The sequence below is a fragment of the Micropterus dolomieu genome, linkage group LG01 (assembly GCF_021292245.1).
Source record: "Micropterus dolomieu isolate WLL.071019.BEF.003 ecotype Adirondacks linkage group LG01, ASM2129224v1, whole genome shotgun sequence".
Taxonomy (NCBI): domain Eukaryota; kingdom Metazoa; phylum Chordata; class Actinopteri; order Centrarchiformes; family Centrarchidae; genus Micropterus; species Micropterus dolomieu.
The window spans coordinates 12,477,708-12,499,296 of NC_060150.1; the positions used below are offsets into that span (position 1 = coordinate 12,477,708).

At 39.1% G+C, this 21,589-nt stretch overlaps 2 protein-coding genes and 1 long non-coding RNA gene across 9 annotated transcripts in view; 2 read left to right on the forward strand and 1 right to left on the reverse strand.

The window, feature by feature from the left end:
- Positions 1-9,108, reverse strand: part of fam184aa (family with sequence similarity 184 member Aa) — a 63,560-nt gene extending 54,452 nt beyond the window's left edge. For 3 of the 7 annotated variants that reach the window (XM_046057820.1, XM_046057812.1, XM_046057857.1), the window contains exons 1-2: positions 8,790-9,108; positions 43-120 (exon numbers count right to left, since the gene is read on the reverse strand). In XM_046057820.1, the coding sequence (XP_045913776.1) occupies positions 43-120; positions 8,790-8,954 (243 nt within the window). In that variant the 5' untranslated portion in view covers positions 8,955-9,108. Of the gene's footprint in view, positions 1-42; positions 121-312; positions 362-1,077; positions 1,123-1,519; positions 1,538-1,849; positions 2,014-8,789 lie in introns of those variants that run through there. The other 4 variants (XM_046057849.1, XM_046057830.1, XM_046057845.1 and 1 more) reach the window with 4 other exon arrangements.
- Positions 1,646-8,012, forward strand: LOC123976061. Its single transcript, XR_006826240.1, has 4 exons — positions 1,646-1,780; positions 3,217-3,309; positions 3,848-3,942; positions 4,827-8,012. It is a non-coding gene; the product is annotated as an uncharacterized LOC123976061 (long non-coding RNA).
- The window catches only part of LOC123976054 (potassium voltage-gated channel subfamily H member 8-like), a 51,657-nt gene continuing 38,342 nt past the window's right edge, over positions 8,275-21,589 (forward strand). The window contains exon 1 of the mRNA XM_046057863.1: positions 8,275-8,793. Coding sequence (XP_045913819.1) covers positions 8,676-8,793 — 118 coding nt within the window. The 5' untranslated portion in view covers positions 8,275-8,675. The remainder of the gene's footprint in view (positions 8,794-21,589) is intronic.

Below are 21,589 nucleotides of genomic sequence, written 5' to 3' on the forward strand. Positions count from 1 at the left end.
GCCCTATATAATCATGTGTTTGGTGCTCTGTTGTCTCCATACCTCGTCCTCGTGGGCATCCTTCAGAGACTCAATTTCTTCCTCATGTTCGTCGTTCTTGGTGTTGAGAGCATAAATTACCTGGAGACAGGAAGAGAAACAGACAACAGAATGAGGAAGGGATAGAAAGTGTTTATTAACTACTTCAATATCAGATCAACAGTGAAGATTAAAGCTCAGCTCTGCATGCAGAGTGCAACACAAGCAACATCAATAACAACAGGAAAGGAGAGAAATGGGTTTTGTGCTTTGATTAAAAACAGTATTACTCACGGACAGAGTTGTGTATTTACAGCAGTTGATGTGCAGTTTGTGTCCAAAACTATTTGTTGAAAAATTTTCTTTAGTCATGTATGTTTCATAAAGAAAGCCAAGACAGGCTATGCTTTTTGTAAACAGCCTGACTCAGCTGAACCTAATCTAACCTAACCATCACGCACAACAAAGAAGATAAGGACTGAAAGATGAAGGTCTGATGAAGGTCTAAGCTTTCAGCAACAAAGACCTTTACCTAAGCACAGCTCTGCCAAAAGCTTAGATAATAAATTTGGTGCAAAGACAAGTGTGCAGATGTTTTGATCTCACTAAACACAAAAATTGGCTAAAATCCTCCAATAATTTCACCCAAAAGTCCTGTCCACAAACAAGCCTAAGTGAAAATACCTTGTCAGCCATGCTTGCGCTCTCTCCCAGAAATATAAGCAAGTTTTATTTGTGCTGGAGGTAAATTATATGCAGGAGCTTTCAAAGAAACTCCAGCTTCAGCAAATTGAAGCCCCAAGTGAGCAGCTAATATTCACGGTCAGCTGAATAACAGCCGCTGGCATCAGAACTAGAAGCTGCACATTTTGTTTCACTTACAGGTGAGGTGACAAGTTTATATACAAACATCAGTATGTCATGGTAATTATCCTCCATAACACAAAATGACACAGTCATGTAATTACACCCTTTTGACATTTAAACACTACTTGGATCAACATCCAAGTCATAATCACAGCATGGCTTTTTAAAATTTAACTGAAAGCTCCACTGTACCTGGCTTGTCACAGCTGTAATACATCTGCACCTCCTGATTCGATCCTGATAAGCAATAAAATTTCTTATCAATATTGGGAAAATTATTTCAACTGCATTTCCCAGCTCCAGTATGATATATCACTCCCATTTTAGAAATCAGTTTAGTTCAGTACAACCAGTAGCTGAAGCTGTGATAGGCCTGAGGTGGAACGCATGAAGGGAAAGCAATCCCGCTTTAAGAACTAAAGGTCTCAGTATGCTTCATACAAGCTAGTTCGTCCAACCACATATAGAGACCAAGCGGGAAGCTTCCTGTCTACAATATGAAGCGAATGCGGAAGTCCCTGAAACCTGCATTCTATTGAAAATCCAGCAGGGGGCGACTCTTCTGGTTGAAATAGAAGTCCGGCTCAATTAGAAATAATGGGAAAATGACCCTACTTCTCAGCTGAATAATTACCCCAGTAAACACTTTCCTGATGAGTTTATGGTCTCAGTCTTCTTCAACACAAAATGATGTATTATGTAAATTATGGTCCCATTTATTTTAAAATAGACCACAAAGCAGAGTATGTTTCAGGGAGGGATTATATATGATTGACAAGTCGTTACCATGGCAACCTGTCAATCAGGCTAGAGCCGACTCGTACCCACGCCACTGTGTAAATTTAACCAGCGCCGCTGAAAAGGCTTATTGGGAGTTGGCTGTTTACTTTCTCTGGTGAGTACATTTAGTTTTAAGGTTTAAGTTCGCTAGACAAAGTTATCAGCCCTGTTAAATGACAGTTACCGTGAGTTACGGTTGCACCTAGCTAAGAACGCTAGCTAGCTCCGCACACGGCCGTTCGCTCCGCCATATCGTCACTTCCGGGCACTTCCTGGTTGCAAAAACTCTACATGGCGGCGCCTTATCGGCCACACTCGATGCTTCAAAACGGCAGTCCACAAACCAACAGGTGACATCATGATGACATTTCTTATATACAGTCTATGCTAGAGACAAAAGTGTTTATTGTTGTTCTGAATGGCTACATTTGGAGGCAGGGCGAAAAACCTGCTGTCATAGAGAGTCGTCATGACTTACATGACTCCATACAAATATGGATAAAGATGCACACTTTTGGTCTCCTTAAAGACACTCATGGTGGTGCACTCAGTTGTTCACGCAGTGACAGAAGCAGTTATTTGAACAACAAAAAACAGAGAGTTTAGGAGAGAAGAGCGACTGTCAGATGTATCTGTTTCTTAAGGTTAAAAATAATTTTCACAGCCACCCCAATTCTGCTTTTAAATTACATGCTCTTTGTTTGAAGCATACTGAGGCCTTAAAGCTATTATTATGATCATAAATGAGAGCTAGTGACTGAAATAACAACAAGGCATCTTTACAGCTAACTGATGACTATGACACTAAAGACAGTTGGTCTGTGGCACATAATCTTAAGCCAGAGTTTAGTTTATTTTGATTTAAGAACCTGATTAGTAGAACCAATAATTTATCCTGCTAACAATCAACTATTGGTTGGATTGCCATAAAATGTGTGTGTACAGAAGTATTGGCTCCCCAGAGGATGAATCCTATTGACGTCGGTGATCCCCTGACTTTCTCTCTAGTGCCACCATGAGGTTGACATCTGTGATTTTAAGAGAAAAGCCTCAACAACTACTGGATGGACTGTGTTGTTTGACAAGCTGAGAGGAAAAAATTAATTGTCATGATGATGGCAATGAAGGAATATCCCACTCAGTCTGGGAGTCAATGATGATAGATCTCAGCAGCCTTTTCTTTAACCTGTGATTCCTTTAATTTGAAGATGAAAGTGTAACAACATAATTGATTTTTGCTTGTGTTTGTGGTGATTTGCCTCTTGACAATCACTCACAGGATGTTTTTATTTACCAGAACATCGCTAGTGTTACCTCAACAGTTTGTTAGTCATACTGCTGGCAGTGAAATAAGTCAGAGTATGGTAGGTGTTAGCCTCCTGTTCTGCTTGAGTCTGAGCCTTTGATTCCCAGCAGTAAGTCAGCCATGGAAATGTTCCTTCAATTATACATGATCATTTTAACAACTCTGGTGTGCCTGCTGCTTTCATCTCTCTCTCCTCTCCCTTTTTTCTTTTATCTCTCCCCCTTTTTGTTCTTTATCTTCTCTAGTCTCTCTTTCTTCTCTGTATCTCCATCTCCCAGGAATAAGGATACCTCACATTACTATTTGCGTCTCCAGTTGAACACCAAAGCTTGCTTCCGGTAACTAATCACAAAGCAATTATTGTCTGTGTCTTAAAAATCTGCTGTTGTAAAGAAATTCAGCGATGAAAACATATTTGTTGATAAAATAATGTTGTAGACTTACTGTTTTGAAATTTCTCTAAAATATCTGTATATCACGACACTAAAAGATATGTGTTGTTTCTAACATGCGTAGTATGAGTATGAGTAGTGCTGATGCAATTAGTTGATTAATCAATAATAAAAAGTAATATTTTTTATTATCAATTAATTGTCTAAGACATTTATCAAGGAAACATTCTAAGGTTCAAGCGTCTTAATTGTTCTGCTTTTGTAAATATATGTACTGTGTATGTGTGTTTTGAACTGTTGATCGGACAATTTCAAAACATCACTTTTGGTTCTGGGGAGCTGATTTTCTCTATTTATGATATTTTTGAACGAAAGATTAATTGATTTCTCAAAAACAATCAAAAGATTAATCAACAATACAACTGATATTTGTCCCTAGTCCTAGCTATATCTTTATTCAGTGCATTATAATGTCATGTCTCAGGTGGAGACTGGTTGAATGTGGGACAGAAAGACCCCAAAAAGAGGAAGACAGAGAAAGGTCAATCTGTGACGATTCTATCAAGATCGTGATCTAAGGTGTCTTCAATCTACTCTTCAGCGGACTCGTATAGAACACAGTATTTAATGTCATTTTACTTCTGTTTCCAAACTTCACATAACCTCCATGACTAGCTGATCAACGCTAAGTGACTAACTATTGAGTAAACAATACAATTGAGATGAAAATCTTTTAGCTTCTCTTTACAACTTAAACTTCAACTTTAGTCACCATTTTGAAACCTGTGTAGCATCTCTAATGCAATTAAGATCTTCTCATTAGTGTTGCCTACATCTGATATGACAGATGTGAAACTACTGATTAGGCCTATATTGTATATTTATTATACAATCGTTTAACCTGAAGCACAGCTGACTCTGATTTTAATCCTAGCATTTGATGGGAAGTTTTAATGTCCTGTGATTTCAAAACCCTGTCAGCGGCTATTCCACTCGGACAACAATGACAATCAGGAAGAATTCCTTTGAACATACAATAATTAGAATTTTCTTGACATTAAAATGCCAACTTTAAAACACAAATCAATAACTTAATGCACATTGTTGTTGAAAGGTTAACAGCAAGGACTGTGACACCACTGAGCTAATTTCATTTCTGTAAAATGTGGAGGTGGATCTTTATTGGCATCTGTCAACCAGATATATGCAGCCTGACAAGCCATGAAAAGGTCACTAACATTCTCATCAGCAGACAACTAAAAGCATCCAGCCATCATAAATGTGGCAGTTCTTTAACTATACTCCACCACATAGGTGAATACACTTTCAATATAGGTGACTTATAGATGTCTTCAACCGTTTACTGTATCTTCATCTGTATGTAGCCGTTTTGATGCTGTAGTACAACAGCATCTGTATATCTGTTTGCATGTAATTTTCCTCCCGTTTTTATCATCCAACAGAGCACCGCCCCGCCAGCAAGCAAACACATGAAAGTGAAGCAGAGCGTGCATGTGTCTCTCAATATGACAGCTTTTATAATAAAAGATAACGAAGAGAGTGACAGCAAAAAGCATCTCCCTCTCTTTTCTGCTGAGGGTTTCACAGGAACGTTTTCAGGCCCGAGGCTCCAATCAAACCAAGCCAGGAGACAACACAACAGCCGACAGCTACTCAATCAATGTTGGAAACCCAGCTGACACCGACACGACAGTCATCACTTCTTCTCACCATGAGTCTTCAAGGTGTACCGCAGTTTTTTTTTTTTGCTCTATTGGCATCTCGATTGGAATGAGGAGGGTGAAAACTACAATATGCTACCTTAAAAAGCATATGGTTTCCCCGAGCTTCTTCTTTTCACATGACCTGTAGGAGAGCAGACAGAACCTGACAGGCAACCTCTTGTGTGTGCAAAACTACCGTAAAACCTCTTTAAAGGATTTCACGGTGGACAGTTTAGTGCACAAAGTACTTCAATACCAGATCCCATACAATGCTGGTCTGTCAATCCACTACTTCGGTCCAGACTAATATGGCTTTTAGATGGATTGCCATTAAATTTTGTACAGATACTCATGTTTCCCAGAAGATGAATCCTAACCACTTTGGTGATCTCCTTACATTTACTCTAGCACTAACAAAAAGTTTAATTGTTTTATAGGTAATTTTGGAAAACACTGACACCCATAATACCCCCCAGCCCATCCCTGCAGTGATCAAAGTGGTTCACACTTCTGGGAAACCAAAAACTGCTTGTTGGCGTTTTTCATGTTGTTTGTCCTACTATGCAAAGTTATAAAGTGATGGGGTTTTTCAAGCTTTTTTATGCTTTTCAGATGGACAATGATGATGCCAAGCAGAATAGATGCAGGGCTTCCATGCAGCTATACAACCGTACTTATTAAAAAATCATTATCTAATGGGTAGAGGGATCAATAATAATATCAAAGTTGTGTTATCACGCAACCCTGGTCACCAGAATGAGATAAATTCTTTACAATCATGACAATTCTCTTGCGCTGAACATAAAAAAAAAAGATAATACAGATAAAGATTAAGGTAATCTCATTAAAAATGTATCATCAGAGTCAATTCATCTTGCGTTCTTCCCAACCAGTAGGCTAGTGTATTGATCAAGCAAATCAAACTGCACTCTATCTACCATTACATGGGTGGACTAATGACTGACCAATAGAAAATGTCCATCAAAAGGCCAATTACCAACTGGATTTGCAGTTATTTAGAGTCGTTTTATCATCACAATGTCAAATATAGATCTGCTCTGTGAAGAAAGAATGCGTAATGATGGTGAAAAATCACAATAGGGCACCCAGGAGGGACGTTTCTGAGGCTAAAGGACATTTTGTACAGTCGATCACTATTGATGAACTACAGAATAAAGGAGGTTGTGAATGTCTGGAGTAGAACAACTGCAGCTTTTGGCTCCAACAAAACCTTGCGCTCTGTTCTCATCATTTTCAGAGGATTACCATCATATTCACTAATTAAAGGATGAATTGAAATCTTATTCTCGGCGGTGCTGTAGTCTTAACGGGATCCCTGGACATTGGAGCTTTTAGTCTGCTGTTTTCTTTTACCAGAGAAGCCATGAAGTGGCAACACAGTCTCTGTTACCAATTAGCCTAGCTGAAGAAAACAGTGTGTTTAGTTTGTCCTCGCAGTCATGGTGTGAAAAGCACTTTGCATTTGTTCCTTCTTTCTTTTTGTGCTGCTCCGGCGCTCCAAGGACACTCAGCACACACCTTCCTCCCTGAGTATCCCAACCTCAGACACAAACACAGCAGGCGAGAACAAGGGCACATACTGAATCTCTCTGATAGAGAAAATACAAATAATGTTGTCTGTGATGCTCAGAAAAGAGTATCACATCAGCCAATGGAGATGGCAGAGGATATGAGCCAAACACACAGCTATTGTGATTTTTGTACCACAAATGTTAGTGTGTCCCTGAATGTATGCAAGTTTATCATCAATTAAGTTCATTGAAATTTCAAATATGTGGTCAACGTTACAAAATGAACACCTTATAAATCACATGGAACGTGTTTGGATACGTGAGGTCCCGCTAGTTTATCAAGAGCTGTCAACGTCCACTGTCAAACAGCTGCACAGTGAAATTTGAAGTGACAGGAATAAACTATAGAGAGCCTAAGTCCCTCCACTTCCAGTGGACCACCGCGGGACCTTATTTCAGAATAAATATGCACCGTAGTCCACGGCGAGAGAGAAGAATTTGTTGGTGGAACGTGGAAGGGCATCAACCCAGCAGCAGGACCAGTATCTGCTCCTTTGTGAGGGGAGGAACCGGAGCCAGAGCCCTACAAAATAACCTCCAGCGGGCTAATGATGTGCATGTTTGTGACCAAACTATCAGAAAAAGACTCCATAAGGGTAGCAAGAGGGCTGTACCGGGATGAAATCTTCAGAGCCATCGTTAAACCTTACGCTGGTGCAGGTGGCCCTGTGTTCCTCCTGGTCAATGTCCAGCCTCATGTGGCCAGTGTGTGTAGGTAGCTCATGGATGACAAAGGCAGTGATGCCATTGACTGGCCGTCATGTTCCACAGACCTGAATCTAACTGAGAACCTCTTGGACGTTCTTTATTGAATCTTTTAGAATCGATAATTGTGGCTTCCAATCATCCATCCATACAATTTATACCCCCTGCTTATTCTGTTCAGGCTCATGAAATACATGAGCATACACCGGACAGCTTGTCAGGTCCATCACAGGACTGACACACACGAACAGACAAACGGCAGTCAATCTGGAGTTCACTTCACCTGCATTTCTTTGCTTCGAGGAACAGAAAAATCCTCCTAAACATGAGGAGAAGGTACTTACTCCACACAGAGAAGTCACAGTGAACCTACTGGATCAACAACACATTCTTGGGCTGCCTGTAAAGTGTTAAATCTGTTGTTTGTGGACATTAATTCCACCGCCATTGTCTTGCCAAGCTCTCCACCACTTCAGATAATCTTAATCAACCACTGACACAGCTGCATTGTAATCCTGCATATCCAAATTTTGTGTGTATTTGTACAGCTTTTCCTACTATACACAGTGTCTAATTCTGTACTGGGATAGTATCACCATGCCTGTTATATAAAATCTTCTGTCCTCTACTCCCTGCTTTTGTCTCATGATCGTAGAAACTGCTTTATTTACATTTTATCCACCCTTCCACTTAGACAAAAGCCAATGGAGGGTGTAAACGTAGCTGCCACCTTAAATTTTCTACTACAGAACGACATAGTATCCCTGCGTACACTGGATTCAGGTGGACTACAAAGAAGCAGCTCTGCCAAAACCCCTGCATCCCTCCAAGATTATATAACTTCCCTAAGCCCTTCAGTGGCAATGGCAGCCCTGTGGTGGCAGAAAAACATGCACAGGTTAAAACGGTGGTGTGGCAGAGGATACATTTACAGCAGCAAAAAATTCCTCAAGGCATCTGGAGTGTTATCACTCATGAAATACAGTACAGAGTACAGTAAATACCAGCCTGCACAGAGTAGTGAGCACAGCATAATAGGCCAATACAAACTCTTTTTAGGTAAATCTAAACAGAAATCACTTGCTGAACACAACTGATAAATAACCAGCACTAACTACTAATGTATGTAGCCTTTAATGGTAACCTATGAACCCTGCAGGGATGCAGAGCAGTGACATATCTCCAAAGCTGCTACAAAACAGCAACACAACACCAACATCAAACCTCCTGACCTGCACCAAATCCCATGTATAAAACACCATAAAATACCACCACATTCTTCTATATCAGCATGCTTACAAATACCACCCATCCCACACCATCACAGTCCACTACAGCACCACTACATCCACATCCCAGACCTGCTCTCAATGACTTCCTGCGACACTCATTCACACCAACACACCTTGGTGAGTTGTGCTATCTTCTTGCTCATCTTCAGATGCAGGTCTTGACTGTATTCCAGCGTCAAACTCCCGTCGTAAAACATGCTGGACGTTGGTGAGGGGGTATATTTGGTGCTGCTAGTCGAGATGTTGTACGGAGGCTGCCAGCCTGTCCCCGTCGCCATTTTCGCGGGGAATAAAGCCCCAAACACGTCGCTTTGAATTTAAATAAAATGGAGCTGGTGCACGTTAAATCCTCCCATTGTTGTGTTTGTGGTTAATCTTCCGTTTCGGTGATGGAGAGAAAGACGGGAGCGCAGGCAGGGACAGCGGGGCGCGAGACCGTCCCGCCGTCGCACGCATCCGCAACGGGCGCGAGCGCTCGGAATGAGAGAGAGAGAGAGAGAGAGAGAGAGAGAGAGAGAGAGGCAGAGACGCGCACCAGATGCTCAGCCAATGTCGCTCCCGTTCAACGCGCGCTCCCGATCAATTGGTTTACGCTTTAATGCAGCTTTCTGTGACAGCGTTATGTGGCTCTTGAAGTGTTTCATTGAAGACAGATGACAGCGGACATGTTGATGAACACCAGCACAGAGCCCGTTATGTTTTCACCGTGAGCTGCATGACGACACCTTCAGGGCTGTCAAAAATATGGAAGTTTGGAAACTGATAAATAGTTAATGTTGTGAGCTATTATGAAGAGAGTTAAGCCTTTTATTAATGCGAGCAGGCTGCTGTTTTATATATATTATTAGTATTTATAACAAATATTATTGTTGGGTAGGCTATTTATTCCATTTTATTTTTGTTTAATTTTTAACTGTCTGATGTTATTTGCCTCATTACCAGCCCTTAAACGTTGTCACTTTGTTTCTAAAACTACTCTATAAATAAGATTTATTATTATTATTATTATTATTAGTAGTAGTAGTAGTAGTAGTAGTAGTATAAGAAATTATGGTTTTAACCGGAAGAAAGTTTAAATAGGCTATTTTGTTAAAGTATAGTTGCTTTGTGGTCATAGCTTTTTTTTATTATATGGCCCACCTATGTCTGTTCATAGAACACAGTTTTTATTTATGTATTTTGCATGTTTCTACTTTCTCTTAAACCCTGAAAGCTTTATAAATTAATAAACAGGGTTGTCAGGATGCTGCAAACATATACATGTGACAGGCTTGGTATGGATATCAGGTCATCCAAGAGGATTTTTCGGGTTGTTTTATTTAAGGTGAATGTAAATGAGAAAACGAATCAGAAAATATTAAACAAAATGCTGTGTAACAATAATTTTTTCCTCCCTATCTCATCCTTGCTGTAATGGATGTTCTGATTTATTAATAAACACTACACTGTTTCCCAGAGGCTGTAATCAGTTAATTGTTCTGTTTCCCCCCCCCCCCCTTTTTTTCAACCAAGCAATGCAATTGAAACTTACAGAAAAAAAACATGCTGCAACAGAAGGAAAATGTAGCTCTTGTATTAACAGTGACACTTCTGAGGAAATGCTCCTGGTCTTCATTCAGACTTTTATGCATTACGTCACTCTAGAGATGCTGAAGCTGTGACTGATCCTGCACCGACATCTACTGGTGACATTGATGAACTGCAAAATAATTATTAAAGGATCAGTTCATCGAATCTACAAACAACATCAAAAACCAGAAGAGTGGAATCAGTAAAGTGCAGATCTCAGCCAGGTGTGTCTGGGGCCATGTGGGTGGGGAACAGGACAGGCTGTATATGCATGAGAGAAGGGGAAATAAGGGGAGAAAGTTTTATTGTATGGTGTAGTAAGTTTTCTTATATAGATGTATGCAAAGTTTTTTTGCATATTATAGTCTTTCTTTAAAATGCATATAATAATGCAGTGGTATAGTAATCCAGCCTCCTGGGTTCGCCTAAACTTAATAAGAAACATAAAAAACATGAAAAATTCCAAAATCCTGAATTTAAACATATTTATTTAAAACATGTTTTTATTTATATTGAATATTTTGTTGGAATACAGCACACGTAAAAAAAACCCCTCCCAACTTCCCCCTCCCCTCCCAAACAAAGAATTGTCCCTTACAGTCAAGATGGCAGCGAAGATAACAAAAATGGAAATTTATACCATCTAGTATCATCACACTGTCACACTGTGGGCGTGTCTGCTCTCCTCTGCTCTGTTTAGTTAGTTTCAGTCAGTTTTGTTATTTTTAGTCTTTTCTGTATCTGTCATTTAGTCTGTGTTTTGGGTTTCAGGCCTGTCACTTTTTAGTTCTGTTCTGTTGAGTTTAGTTCACTGTGAGTTTGGTATCTGTTATTTAGTCTGGGTTATTATTCACCTAGTTATTATCTGTCAGCTAGTGTTTACTGGTGTTTGGTATTGTCCTTATTTCCGTTCAGATCCTTGTTGATCGGTCTGTGTAACAGTTGGTCCATGTTTTCTGTTTTGGAGTTTTGTTCCTTGTCTTGTGTTCTCTGTTTAGCCTTGTGTATTTCATTGTTCATTCGCAGGTTCTGTTAAGCTCACTTTGTACCTGTCTGTCATGTATCTTAGATTTAGCTCTGCATTTTGGTTCGGTGTTTAGTGTCCAGTAACCTAGGTTATGTCTATTCTCCCAGTTATCACTCTGCTCGCCTGCCTCTCTGTTTTCCCCTGCTGTCTCTCTGTCTCAGAGAGCCCTGATCCCGGTCACCTGTGTTGCCCCTGCTCGTTAGTCCCTGTGTAGATATGTTTGGTTTTTCTGTTCATTCCCTGTCCGGTCATTGTAGCTTGTTTATTGCTCTGTGTCATGTCGTGTAGTTTTGCTCTGTTCTGTGTTCTGCCCTGCCTGTCCTGGATCTGTACTCTGTTTGGATTTCTGTTGGATTACCTCGTTTAATTTGGACTCGTTTATTTTTGGTTTACCTGGAATAAGCCACTCTGTAGTAAGTGCGCTTGCCTTTTGTTTAATTAAATCTTTGAACTTCATCTGCTGAATCTGTGTCCTGCATTTGGGTCCACCAACCTTTGCAACCACACATTCGTGACAGTGCCTAGCTTTAGTGGATCATAAAATATAGGTAATTAGTTTTTTTTTTAAATTTGTGATATTAGGGTGGGTCCAGTAGTATGCGAGATTAGATGCTGACCGATACAGCCGCACACACATGCATGACCCGAAAATTAAGTAAAGGTTTGGTGCATATTTAAAAAAAAAAATATAAGTGAAAATAAAAACTCAGCTTTGGACAAAACCTAAAACTTCTGGGCTTTCATGGGTACTCTTCTAATAAACCCTGTGGCAAGACTGTTGTGTCAACTGCTGTTGGGGTATTTATTTTAACCTTTTCTGCAAGTGTGTGCATCATCAGGCTCACTTATCAATTAAAAGAGCTGAGCACAATTACAGTAGAAGATTCAAATCATGTGATCACAAGGTCCACTTACAAAAAATCATACTGCCTATGGAAAACATTTTATCACTTACTTCTGGTGGTGCCCAGGCATGTACATATAGTTTTTGGTTTATGAAACTTGTTTTGATAGCCTATATAAGTCTCTGAGATTCCCTTTGTTTGTGGTGCATATAGCATTGAAAAACTGCATTTGAAAAATTCCACCATGTATTTGGAACAATGTCCCCGATAATGTTGATAATCCACAAACTTCAGTTTTCTTCGAAAGTATTTTAATACAAAGATGTAGTCCCTATGAAAATTTTCAGCGCTCTTAGATGGCTATGTCAAAGCCTGGGCAAATTAAACCACTTAATGTAAACCAGATAGCACAGCTGTATGTAAGTGTATGGCTCTGAACAACTTCAATGTATACTCCATCAATGAATCAAGTGTGTACAGCCATGCTAACAGCTCTGAGAGGCTGCACAATGACCATGTTAACATGGTAAGCAGGTAAATTGTTCATGTTCACCATGTTTGTTTGTTGTGTCAGCATGCCAATATTTGCGTATTAGCAATGAACACGGTATAGCTTGATGGTCATGCAATTAGTTTTGCAGGTATTTAGTCATAAACCACAGGACTGATCAAGCTCTTAACCAAGGTTATTAGGGTTCACCCTCTGTGGACCATGAATATCAAACTTAATTGCGAACTATCCAATATTTCAGCCTGGATCAAATTGTTAGACTGACCGACCAACATCACCATCCCTAAAGACACATCACTAATGTTGCAAAAACGAATCGTCTCTTGTCTAACTCTTAATTTTACAACTGATTTTATATTACTTTGAGCCAAATTTCGATCTAGACAGCCACTTCAAACTTTGATAATGTCTCTGCAAAGTAAGCTTTAAATGAAGCGAAATATTGTGTTCAGTGCATACTTTTAGATTTGGTCACAGAATATAATGGGCCATCCATTTGCATCAAACACTTGTATTATAGTGGATGTGCATCCTGAATGGTTAAGACTAAAATCATTTGAGTATGTCATATTATTGACACCTCAGGGGAATATGTTTTCTTCAGTTTCTTCTGTCTGTCTTGGTCTATCAATGAATATTTTAGCAAAAGAGCAATGTAAGTAAAGCATACTTTTAAGTCAAGACTAAAAAGTTGATGAAGGCATCAGACTACTGAATGAATACATTTTCTGAAAGCTTTATAAACAATTTCCCAAGTTTCAATGTAGCAAAAACCTTGAAATGCATCTGTATTGTAGTATGTAGTTATATAGCTATCCTACAGTTTTTTTAGATCTTGCTCAATTCTGGACTAGCACTGACGGTGCCAAAAAATGAGTGTGTTCCTTGGAAATCCAGCAATAATACCAAATAATATTAATAATGTGAGGAGTGTTGTTTTGACTGGGGGTGTCTCTGCTGGAAGGAGCAAACATCTCATACACACCAAGACCCATTCCCCAATTCCTATGATGATTCCCCTCATTTTTCAGTCCTGAAAAACATACTGTATTATATTTTAGTGCAGCACTGTAATGTATTATGAAATACTTTATTTAGACCAGTAGCTAAATTCATATGTTTCTCTCAAGTTGGATGTAAAGTATTTTCAGGCATTGGCTGACAAATTATCTCCTCTTGTCCCTTTGGATGCCACAGTTGCAAATAAAAGAAAGGATTCAAGGCAGCACGATAGCATCAGCAGGCTCTTGTTTTTTTGTTTCCTTATATAAATCATGTTCATTCCACTTACTTCCCCTCCATATGTTCCCCAAGGCCATCCCCCTGCAGTGGTTCTGGTCTGACCATGAGGACCAAGTGACATTACTCAATATTGCCCCTAACAACACTATAAAAGTCGCTTCACTTGAGCTTCATAACCTGTAGAAGGCACTGTTGGCTTACTAATACTCCTCATTGTCTGTACCTCAGTGTTAGTGAATAGGACCGTGTGGTCATGGTTTGTCTTTTAACATCATGACCAAAGTGCATAAATCCTATTTTGTTAGAACTACCAGTCATTTGCCCCTGCACATGGTCCACTGCAACCCTTTTGCCACTCCTCCTTCATCCTCCTTGTATGGCCTCATTTGATTGACACCAATGGTTTAGCGAGGAGCTCACCACTGAACGTGTTTCACTGCCAGGTGTGGATGGCTTAACTTAGCTTAGTTTTATCTGCAGATTCTAGCCCTGGGCTTCCGGTCCTTTTCCTACAGTGAGCCTGCTTTTCTAGAAGCAGTGATCTCTCTCTGTTTTACAAGCTTGAATTAATTGTTGACTCAATTGCATTGATTTCTTTTACTAAATTCAGATTTTTTTGACAGTGGTGGTTAATCTTAAACAAACCAGACGCCTGTAGCAAAAATCTCTAAATAACCTGGAATTATCTGTTGTGGAATAAATACGAAGCATCTTAAAAACAAATGTCCTGCAATCAAAATAATAAATTATAGCAGTATCTGCAGCTAAATGTACTTTAAGTATCAAGTGAAGAAGCACTCAACAGGCAGCAGAATAGCCCCTGTCAGACTGTTATGTCATATTTCTGGATTCTTATTACTGATGCTTTACTTTAATGCAGTATTTTAATATAACTTTTCATGGTAAAGATATGTTTTACTACTTTACGTACTTTTGGGTAGTTTAATCCGTAACAAAGCATCATATTTTATAAGATGATCATGTTTTGTCTTAATCTGCAAAGTATCAACTAACTACAGATGTAACATACATGTAGTGGAGGACAAAGTACTATGTTTCCCTTTAAAATGCAGTTAAGTAGACATATATTTACTTTCCACTGCTGGCAATCCTGAGGCCTCAGGATTTTCAGTGTGGAAACATATGTGCTCAATGTTTTTCTAACCAATTTTTGTGCTTGAATGACTCGTGACAGCTTGAAGAGACAGACATCAGCATATGTAAAATAAGCGTTTTCCTCCAATTCACAGTGAACTTACAAGTCCAAGTAGCTGCAGACAGCCTCAGCATGTGGTTTAAAATTGGCACCATTTTCTCCAGTTTGTACTGTCAGTTTTGCATAAAAGCATTCTGCCAACTACTATAGTGTATGCATAATGTAAAATGTAAAATCTGAATTACATCGCTTACAAAAAAGCAAATGTAAATTTCACTTGTGAAAAAATCACATATACATAATAATAAATCCACAAAAAGAAATGTTTGAATCATTTGTACATTCTTACTAAATTATTCAGATTGCAGCTCCAACTGTGAAGCAGATTGTGCAGGAGATTTTAAATTATATGTAAGTAATACCCCGAATAAATACAATAGAACACTTTCATTTAACCTGCCTGAAACAGGCATTCACCAGGACATGAAAGGAGGAGAGTTGACTAGAGACTGAATTTCAAAGAGAGGTTGGTGTGCTGGCAGAGGAAAGAAAGAAAAAAGGAAAGAGCGAATGGACAGAGAAAGAGAGAAACAAGTGTTTGTGTAAGAGAGAAAGAGAGAGGGAAAAGGAGGAGGAGAGGATAACATTGCAGTAGGCTATACCCGTGCGTAAATGTGACCATCCTCGCTGTGGTTCCTCCATCCCTCCATCCATCCATCCATCACCCTCTCCCCTCCAGCCGCTCTTCTCTCCTCCTCTTAGCCGGGGATCACCTGCACGGTGGTCAGTGGTCAGTTTTGGACCGTGGAGTCCCGCTTGTCTCGGCTCGGCGCCCTCCTCCAGGGGCTGGGAGGAGCGCCGGGGGGCACGTCCAGGTTCCTGCCGGGCTTCGTGTCCACCGCCGCCGAGAGCCATGGCTCGGAGCGGCGGGAGAGACGCGGCTCGACACGCTCTCGGATGCCGGTGATGCGGGGTCTGATCGCGCCACAAAACACCTTCTTGGATACTATCGCCACCCGTTTCGATGGGACCCGTGAGTACATTTCTCATCTGTGAAAAAGCACTAATCCCGTAATTATATGGTGCGCAATGGATGTTTCAAGCAGTTTATTTACTCTGAACTGTTCACTAATTCAGATTACTGAACAATATTTAAACTCTGAGAATACAAAGTCCTCCAAAGTGCTTAATGAGGATTGAGGACACTTGAAGACACAAAGAGACCATAAGCATGCTGATACTTTTATTAACGACTAATGTAATAATAACATTAAAAATTCATGAAGCACCTACCTGAGCACCCATGTTTAAAGATGAACTAACCACATGGTTCTTATAGAGCCGGATGCAAAAATAAATAACATAGGCTACTTTTGTTATAGGCTATGCACAAGAAATGCAGATGGTGTGAAGTCAACCAAGACATTCATTGGATTTGATTTTGCATGGTTTAGATGACATACATCTTCCTTATTCAAAATGTGGGCACCACTTTTACAAAGCATGTGTGGTTTGCTGACTGTGTCTACACATTGAGCTGTAATGTACTGACTCACTGTTAATTAATGCTATGAGTCAGTGTTTTTATTACCATTCAAAGGCAGTGGTTTGAGTTACCAACAAAAGGTTGCAAATCAATTCATTGTGAAATATATATGCCACAGCCTTTACTCTAGATTTCATACTTCCGTTGTCATGGCCAGCTAGGGTCAAAAATGAGCTGCCAGGTCCCTCTTAACCCCCCACGCCTCCCACTTTCTGTGTCGTGTGCACAGTTTTTTTGTGCTGGAATATAACCTTGATTTGCTATTAAATCAGGAATTTGCACAATATAAACACAAAACTTCCTGAAATTAGATTTTGAATCCGGCGCTACAGGAAGAAAACATTTCAAACCGTTACATCAGCTACTAAAGACAACACAGATCCATTCATAAAGTAAATGTGGCACCTGAACTACATTAAAAATCACACAGAGCAGGAGGTTCATTACATTATTTAATTACACTGTCACAGTTAAATAGATTTTTATCCAACCTATAATTATTATTCAGACATTTTCAAACAAAATGTATTGCAAAACACTACACATCAGTCTGTGCATTAAGCCCATATAAACCTATACAGAAATCACTGTCAATCAATATGCAAACTGCAGTTATAGCTTAACACTGTTACATAAGAGTCCTAAAGGTCCTGAAGGCGCAAAGTAATAGGCAAGAATGTGCAACAAACGGAGGTATGAAGACTACAGTATACAAGGACTCAGAGCAGCATCTGTCTATTCTTTTAAGATGTAAATTACAGTAAATACAGAACATATATTTAATTTGTGTAAATTACTGCAGCATTCCTGCTACAAGGGGCTACATGTCATTATCAGTCATCTAATGATATTCAGTGACATCTGCAGGAATTTGATGTCTCTTGTTTGTCCCCTGAAGGCAAAGTTTCATTAGATAGCATTAATTGAATCAGAGATTTTTATTTTGTGTCAACAGCGATCAGATCTACTCTAATCTGACAGTGGAACTGATTGCACTTCCCTCTATCAGATCACTTTTGCAGCAGCTTCATTATACAGGCCGGCTGAAGGAGATCGTTAGACACACAGCTCTTTTGGTCGATCACGATTGTTCATTAGTCAAAGTATTAGCTTTTGCTTGTTTGTCTACTTGGTATTACTCATAATCTGAACCAGTGAATGAATGAAACTTATGCTGGGAGATGAATGATGACATGTGATCACCAGCACTTCCTCTTGCTTGGATAACGTGTGAGAAAATGAATTCTGGAATGATGCATGATGTTTAGGTCTTGCTACTAACCTCCAGCAGGCCTGTGGTTAAAACGCAGTAGGGGAATTTTAATGAGCTTCTCCAACCAAATAAAGGTATGACTGTACATGCTGCCAACAAAAAAATCCTCTTTGTTTTTGAAGAGTTTCTGAGGCCTCCATGTGCCAAAACATGCCAAGCAAAATGGACTAGGAAAGATTTGTGATGCCAAATTACATCATCCCTCTATGAATAAAACAGTGCAGCTTCAGAAATTCCAAGTCTGAAGCATCCAGGACGGCACTGTGACCAAACCTCTGTGAGCTCCAAAATGTTTTGCTGGTTTTTATTTGTCATTCTTTCTTGCACAGAATACAGGAAATGTCTGTTTTGACTGAAACCGGCATTAATGCAGCATGATAACCAGGGAGACCTCCGGGGCATTCTATCTAGTTTTTTCCTCCTCGCATTGCAGTAAAAAGCTGTAGAGTCCAGAGATATCTCAATACACTATACATATTTACAAAGGTTGCATATTTCAATTAATCACTGGCATTGCTGGCCAGTCAGCATCAATGTGGTGCTCTGGTAATATCTCAACGATAATCTGAAGACATTTGATGACATTTGTACAGACAATCATGGCACTGAGAAGATGAAGCCATCTCCTCAGGTAAAATAAAATAAAATAAAATAAAAATGGAAAATAATTATGAGAAGTACTCATTATACATTTCAAGAGCCCACATGGATGTCTTCAAATTGCTCAGTTTGTCTAAAAACCCTAAAGGTATTTAATCATCAAGTGAAAAAGCCGCTCATAGTCACATTGGATTCAGCAATTTCATTACTGAAAATTAGTTAAATCATTAATTAGTGATCAAAACAAACATTCAGTCAGTTGCAGCATTGGGGTATGCAAGCTCTTGTTAGAAGAGAACAAATGAATGCCTTTATCAAAATCTGTAATTGTATTTGTGCATATTGATTACTGGAGGTCAGTCGTTTCGATTGGGCTTAGACTCATCTTCATGCTCTAGTAAGAAAAGAAAAGTCTTGAAAGTGAGTGAATCGGTGTTCATTTAAGGTTAAGGAAACGCATGAAGGGGCTGGTTTAACTAATAATCCTGCACTCAGGAATCAATCATCTTGCTGCCATGTTCATCTCTTTGTTTGTTTGCCAGCTCTCTCTTTCATTTCTTTGGCACGGACTCTTGCTTTCATTGTTTTTTCTCAACCAACATTAACTGATATTATAAATGAAGGATAGACAGCTAGTATTGAATAAATACATTTATTATAAATATATTGCCATAATAATAGTAATGAATAATAAAATGGATTTGATTGCAGAGTGATATATCAAATGGAGAACATTAGGGCAATTGAGCTGTCCTGAGCTAAATTCTGACATTAACATGCTAACATGCTCATAATGAAAATGTTAACATGCAGATGTATAGAAGGTATAGTGTTTACCATGTTGACCATCTTATTTTAGCATGCTAACATTTGCTAATTAGCACTAAGCACAAAGTAAAGCTGAGGCTGATGGGACTGTGATTATTTTTGAGAGGATTTAGTCATAAACCAAAGTTTTGGACAGCGAATTCATCCTAAAAGGGACATAATTGTGTCTCCCATGCTCCCATACCAATTCTTGCTAGAGGAAAAGTCTTTAGGATTCATCCTCTGGGGAACATGAATGTGTGTAGAAAACTTCACTAATATGCTGGTGAGATATTTCAGTTTTTAGCAGAACAAATTAATTGGATTTCAACAGATGGATCCTGACAGTCAAAGAATGTTTCTTTTTGTGTTTCAGTAGCAGAAGAGGTGTAGAATAGCTGCAATTCATAGTTATTTCTATGATATTTCATCAGTCTCCTTGACCCATTTCAATCTGGTTTATTGAAATTACCTTAACCAGAGTAGTCAACAACCTATTGGTTACTTACATGATTTCACTCCTATTTATCCAACAGATCCCAATGTGTAAGCTGTAACAATACCACCTCTGACTCCTCTTTAGTAAAGTTTGGTGTACCCCAGGGATTGGTCCTCGGTCCTCGGTCCTATGCGTTTTTTGTATTTATATGCTTCCCCTTGGAGATATCATCCAGAAATACAATATTAATTTCCACTGCTACGCCGACGACACACAGATATACCTATAAAGCCGAATAACCCATCCCAAATTCTAATTTTAGAATCATGTTTTAGAGATTAAAAAATGGATGGATATGATTTTTTTTTAAGCTCAATGCCAATAAAACAGAGTTACTAGTTGTTAGTTCAGCAAAAAATGAGCATTTGTATGAGAACCTGAAAGTTAACATTGACAACTGTATCATTTCCAGAAGCTCTACCATTAAGAACCCTGAAATGATTTTTGACTCTTGTCTGATATTTCAGAAGCACATAAAGGCTATTACCAAGACAGCATTCTTTCACCTATAAGTATTGCCAAACTCTGATCGCTGCCATCATTGAGTGATGCTGAAGTTGTAATCAATGCATTTGTATCCTCCAGACTTGATTACTGTGATGCCCTTCTCTCCAATCTCCCCAGCTGTGAAGTTTCCAACTTGTTCAGAACGCAGCAGCCGGAATCCTGAAAAAACTAGAAAATTTGACTCCTATTCTGGCCTCTCTTCACTGGTTACCAGTGCCAGCTAAAGCTGACTTTAAGGTCCTCCTTTTAACTCATAAGGTACTGCATAGATATGCACCATCCCACCTAGCTGAGCTAATTACACAATATACAACCGACTTGCCCTCTTCGCTCTCTCAATGCTGGTCTCCCGGTCAAACCTCTGTGTAACAAAAAATCAGCTTGCTACAGTGCTTTTGCCTACTGTGCCCCCTATTTATGGAATGACCTTCCACAGTATGTTAGAGACTGAAAACCTACTTGTTCTCACGTCACCACAGCCTCCCCTAGAATTCGTGTTGGGTCAAGCACCTTTTAATAACCCTGAAATGTAGCTGTTTAATCTTTTTTATTTATTAATTCTTGACATATTTACAATGTCATTGTTTTATTTTGTCTATTTTATCTTTTTATCTATCACGCTTTCACGTTTTTACTCTTGTATTTGATCCTGTGAATTTTTTGGAAAGTGTATTGGGACCATGCTGCTTGTTTTTTTTTTGACATGATTTTACATGTTATTGTTGAGATGAAATTCAGATTCAGAATTTATTCCAACATTGTGACTGATTCAGTTGCAGTTCAGTCCCACATACTAATTATGAAGAAGGAGAGTGTTTTTGACCTTTACATTTTACACTAAGTAAAAAAAAAAAAGCAAGATGCGTAGTATGTGAAGTTTATCTGGCAGAACCATCATAACAATGAGTGTGCTTTGTTATGTGTATGTAAATACTGCAAAATTCTGTAATTTTATAAATTGTTTTATAAAGTCTGTCATTGTAAACTGACAAATATGTCCTCCATTTAATGCTGTAATTTTATAAATTGTTTTATAAAGTCTGTCATTGTAAACTGACAAATATGTCCTCCATTTAATGCATAGTACCCCAGAGGAAGCATTACAAATTGAGAATTTTGCTGTGCACATAGTTTTCAATATACAGTATTTGATATTTTGATTGGGCCTGCATTAGTTATGGTCCAATTTAAGGTATAAGCCTCTAGGGAATGAATGCAAGTCAACAAAATGCTATAAAAAACGTGTGGCGTGTGTGTGTTTGTGTGTGTTTGGATTACACTGTGCTTGGTGGTGAATGAATTGTGGCGGACTGTCGCTGTCAGTGTTATCA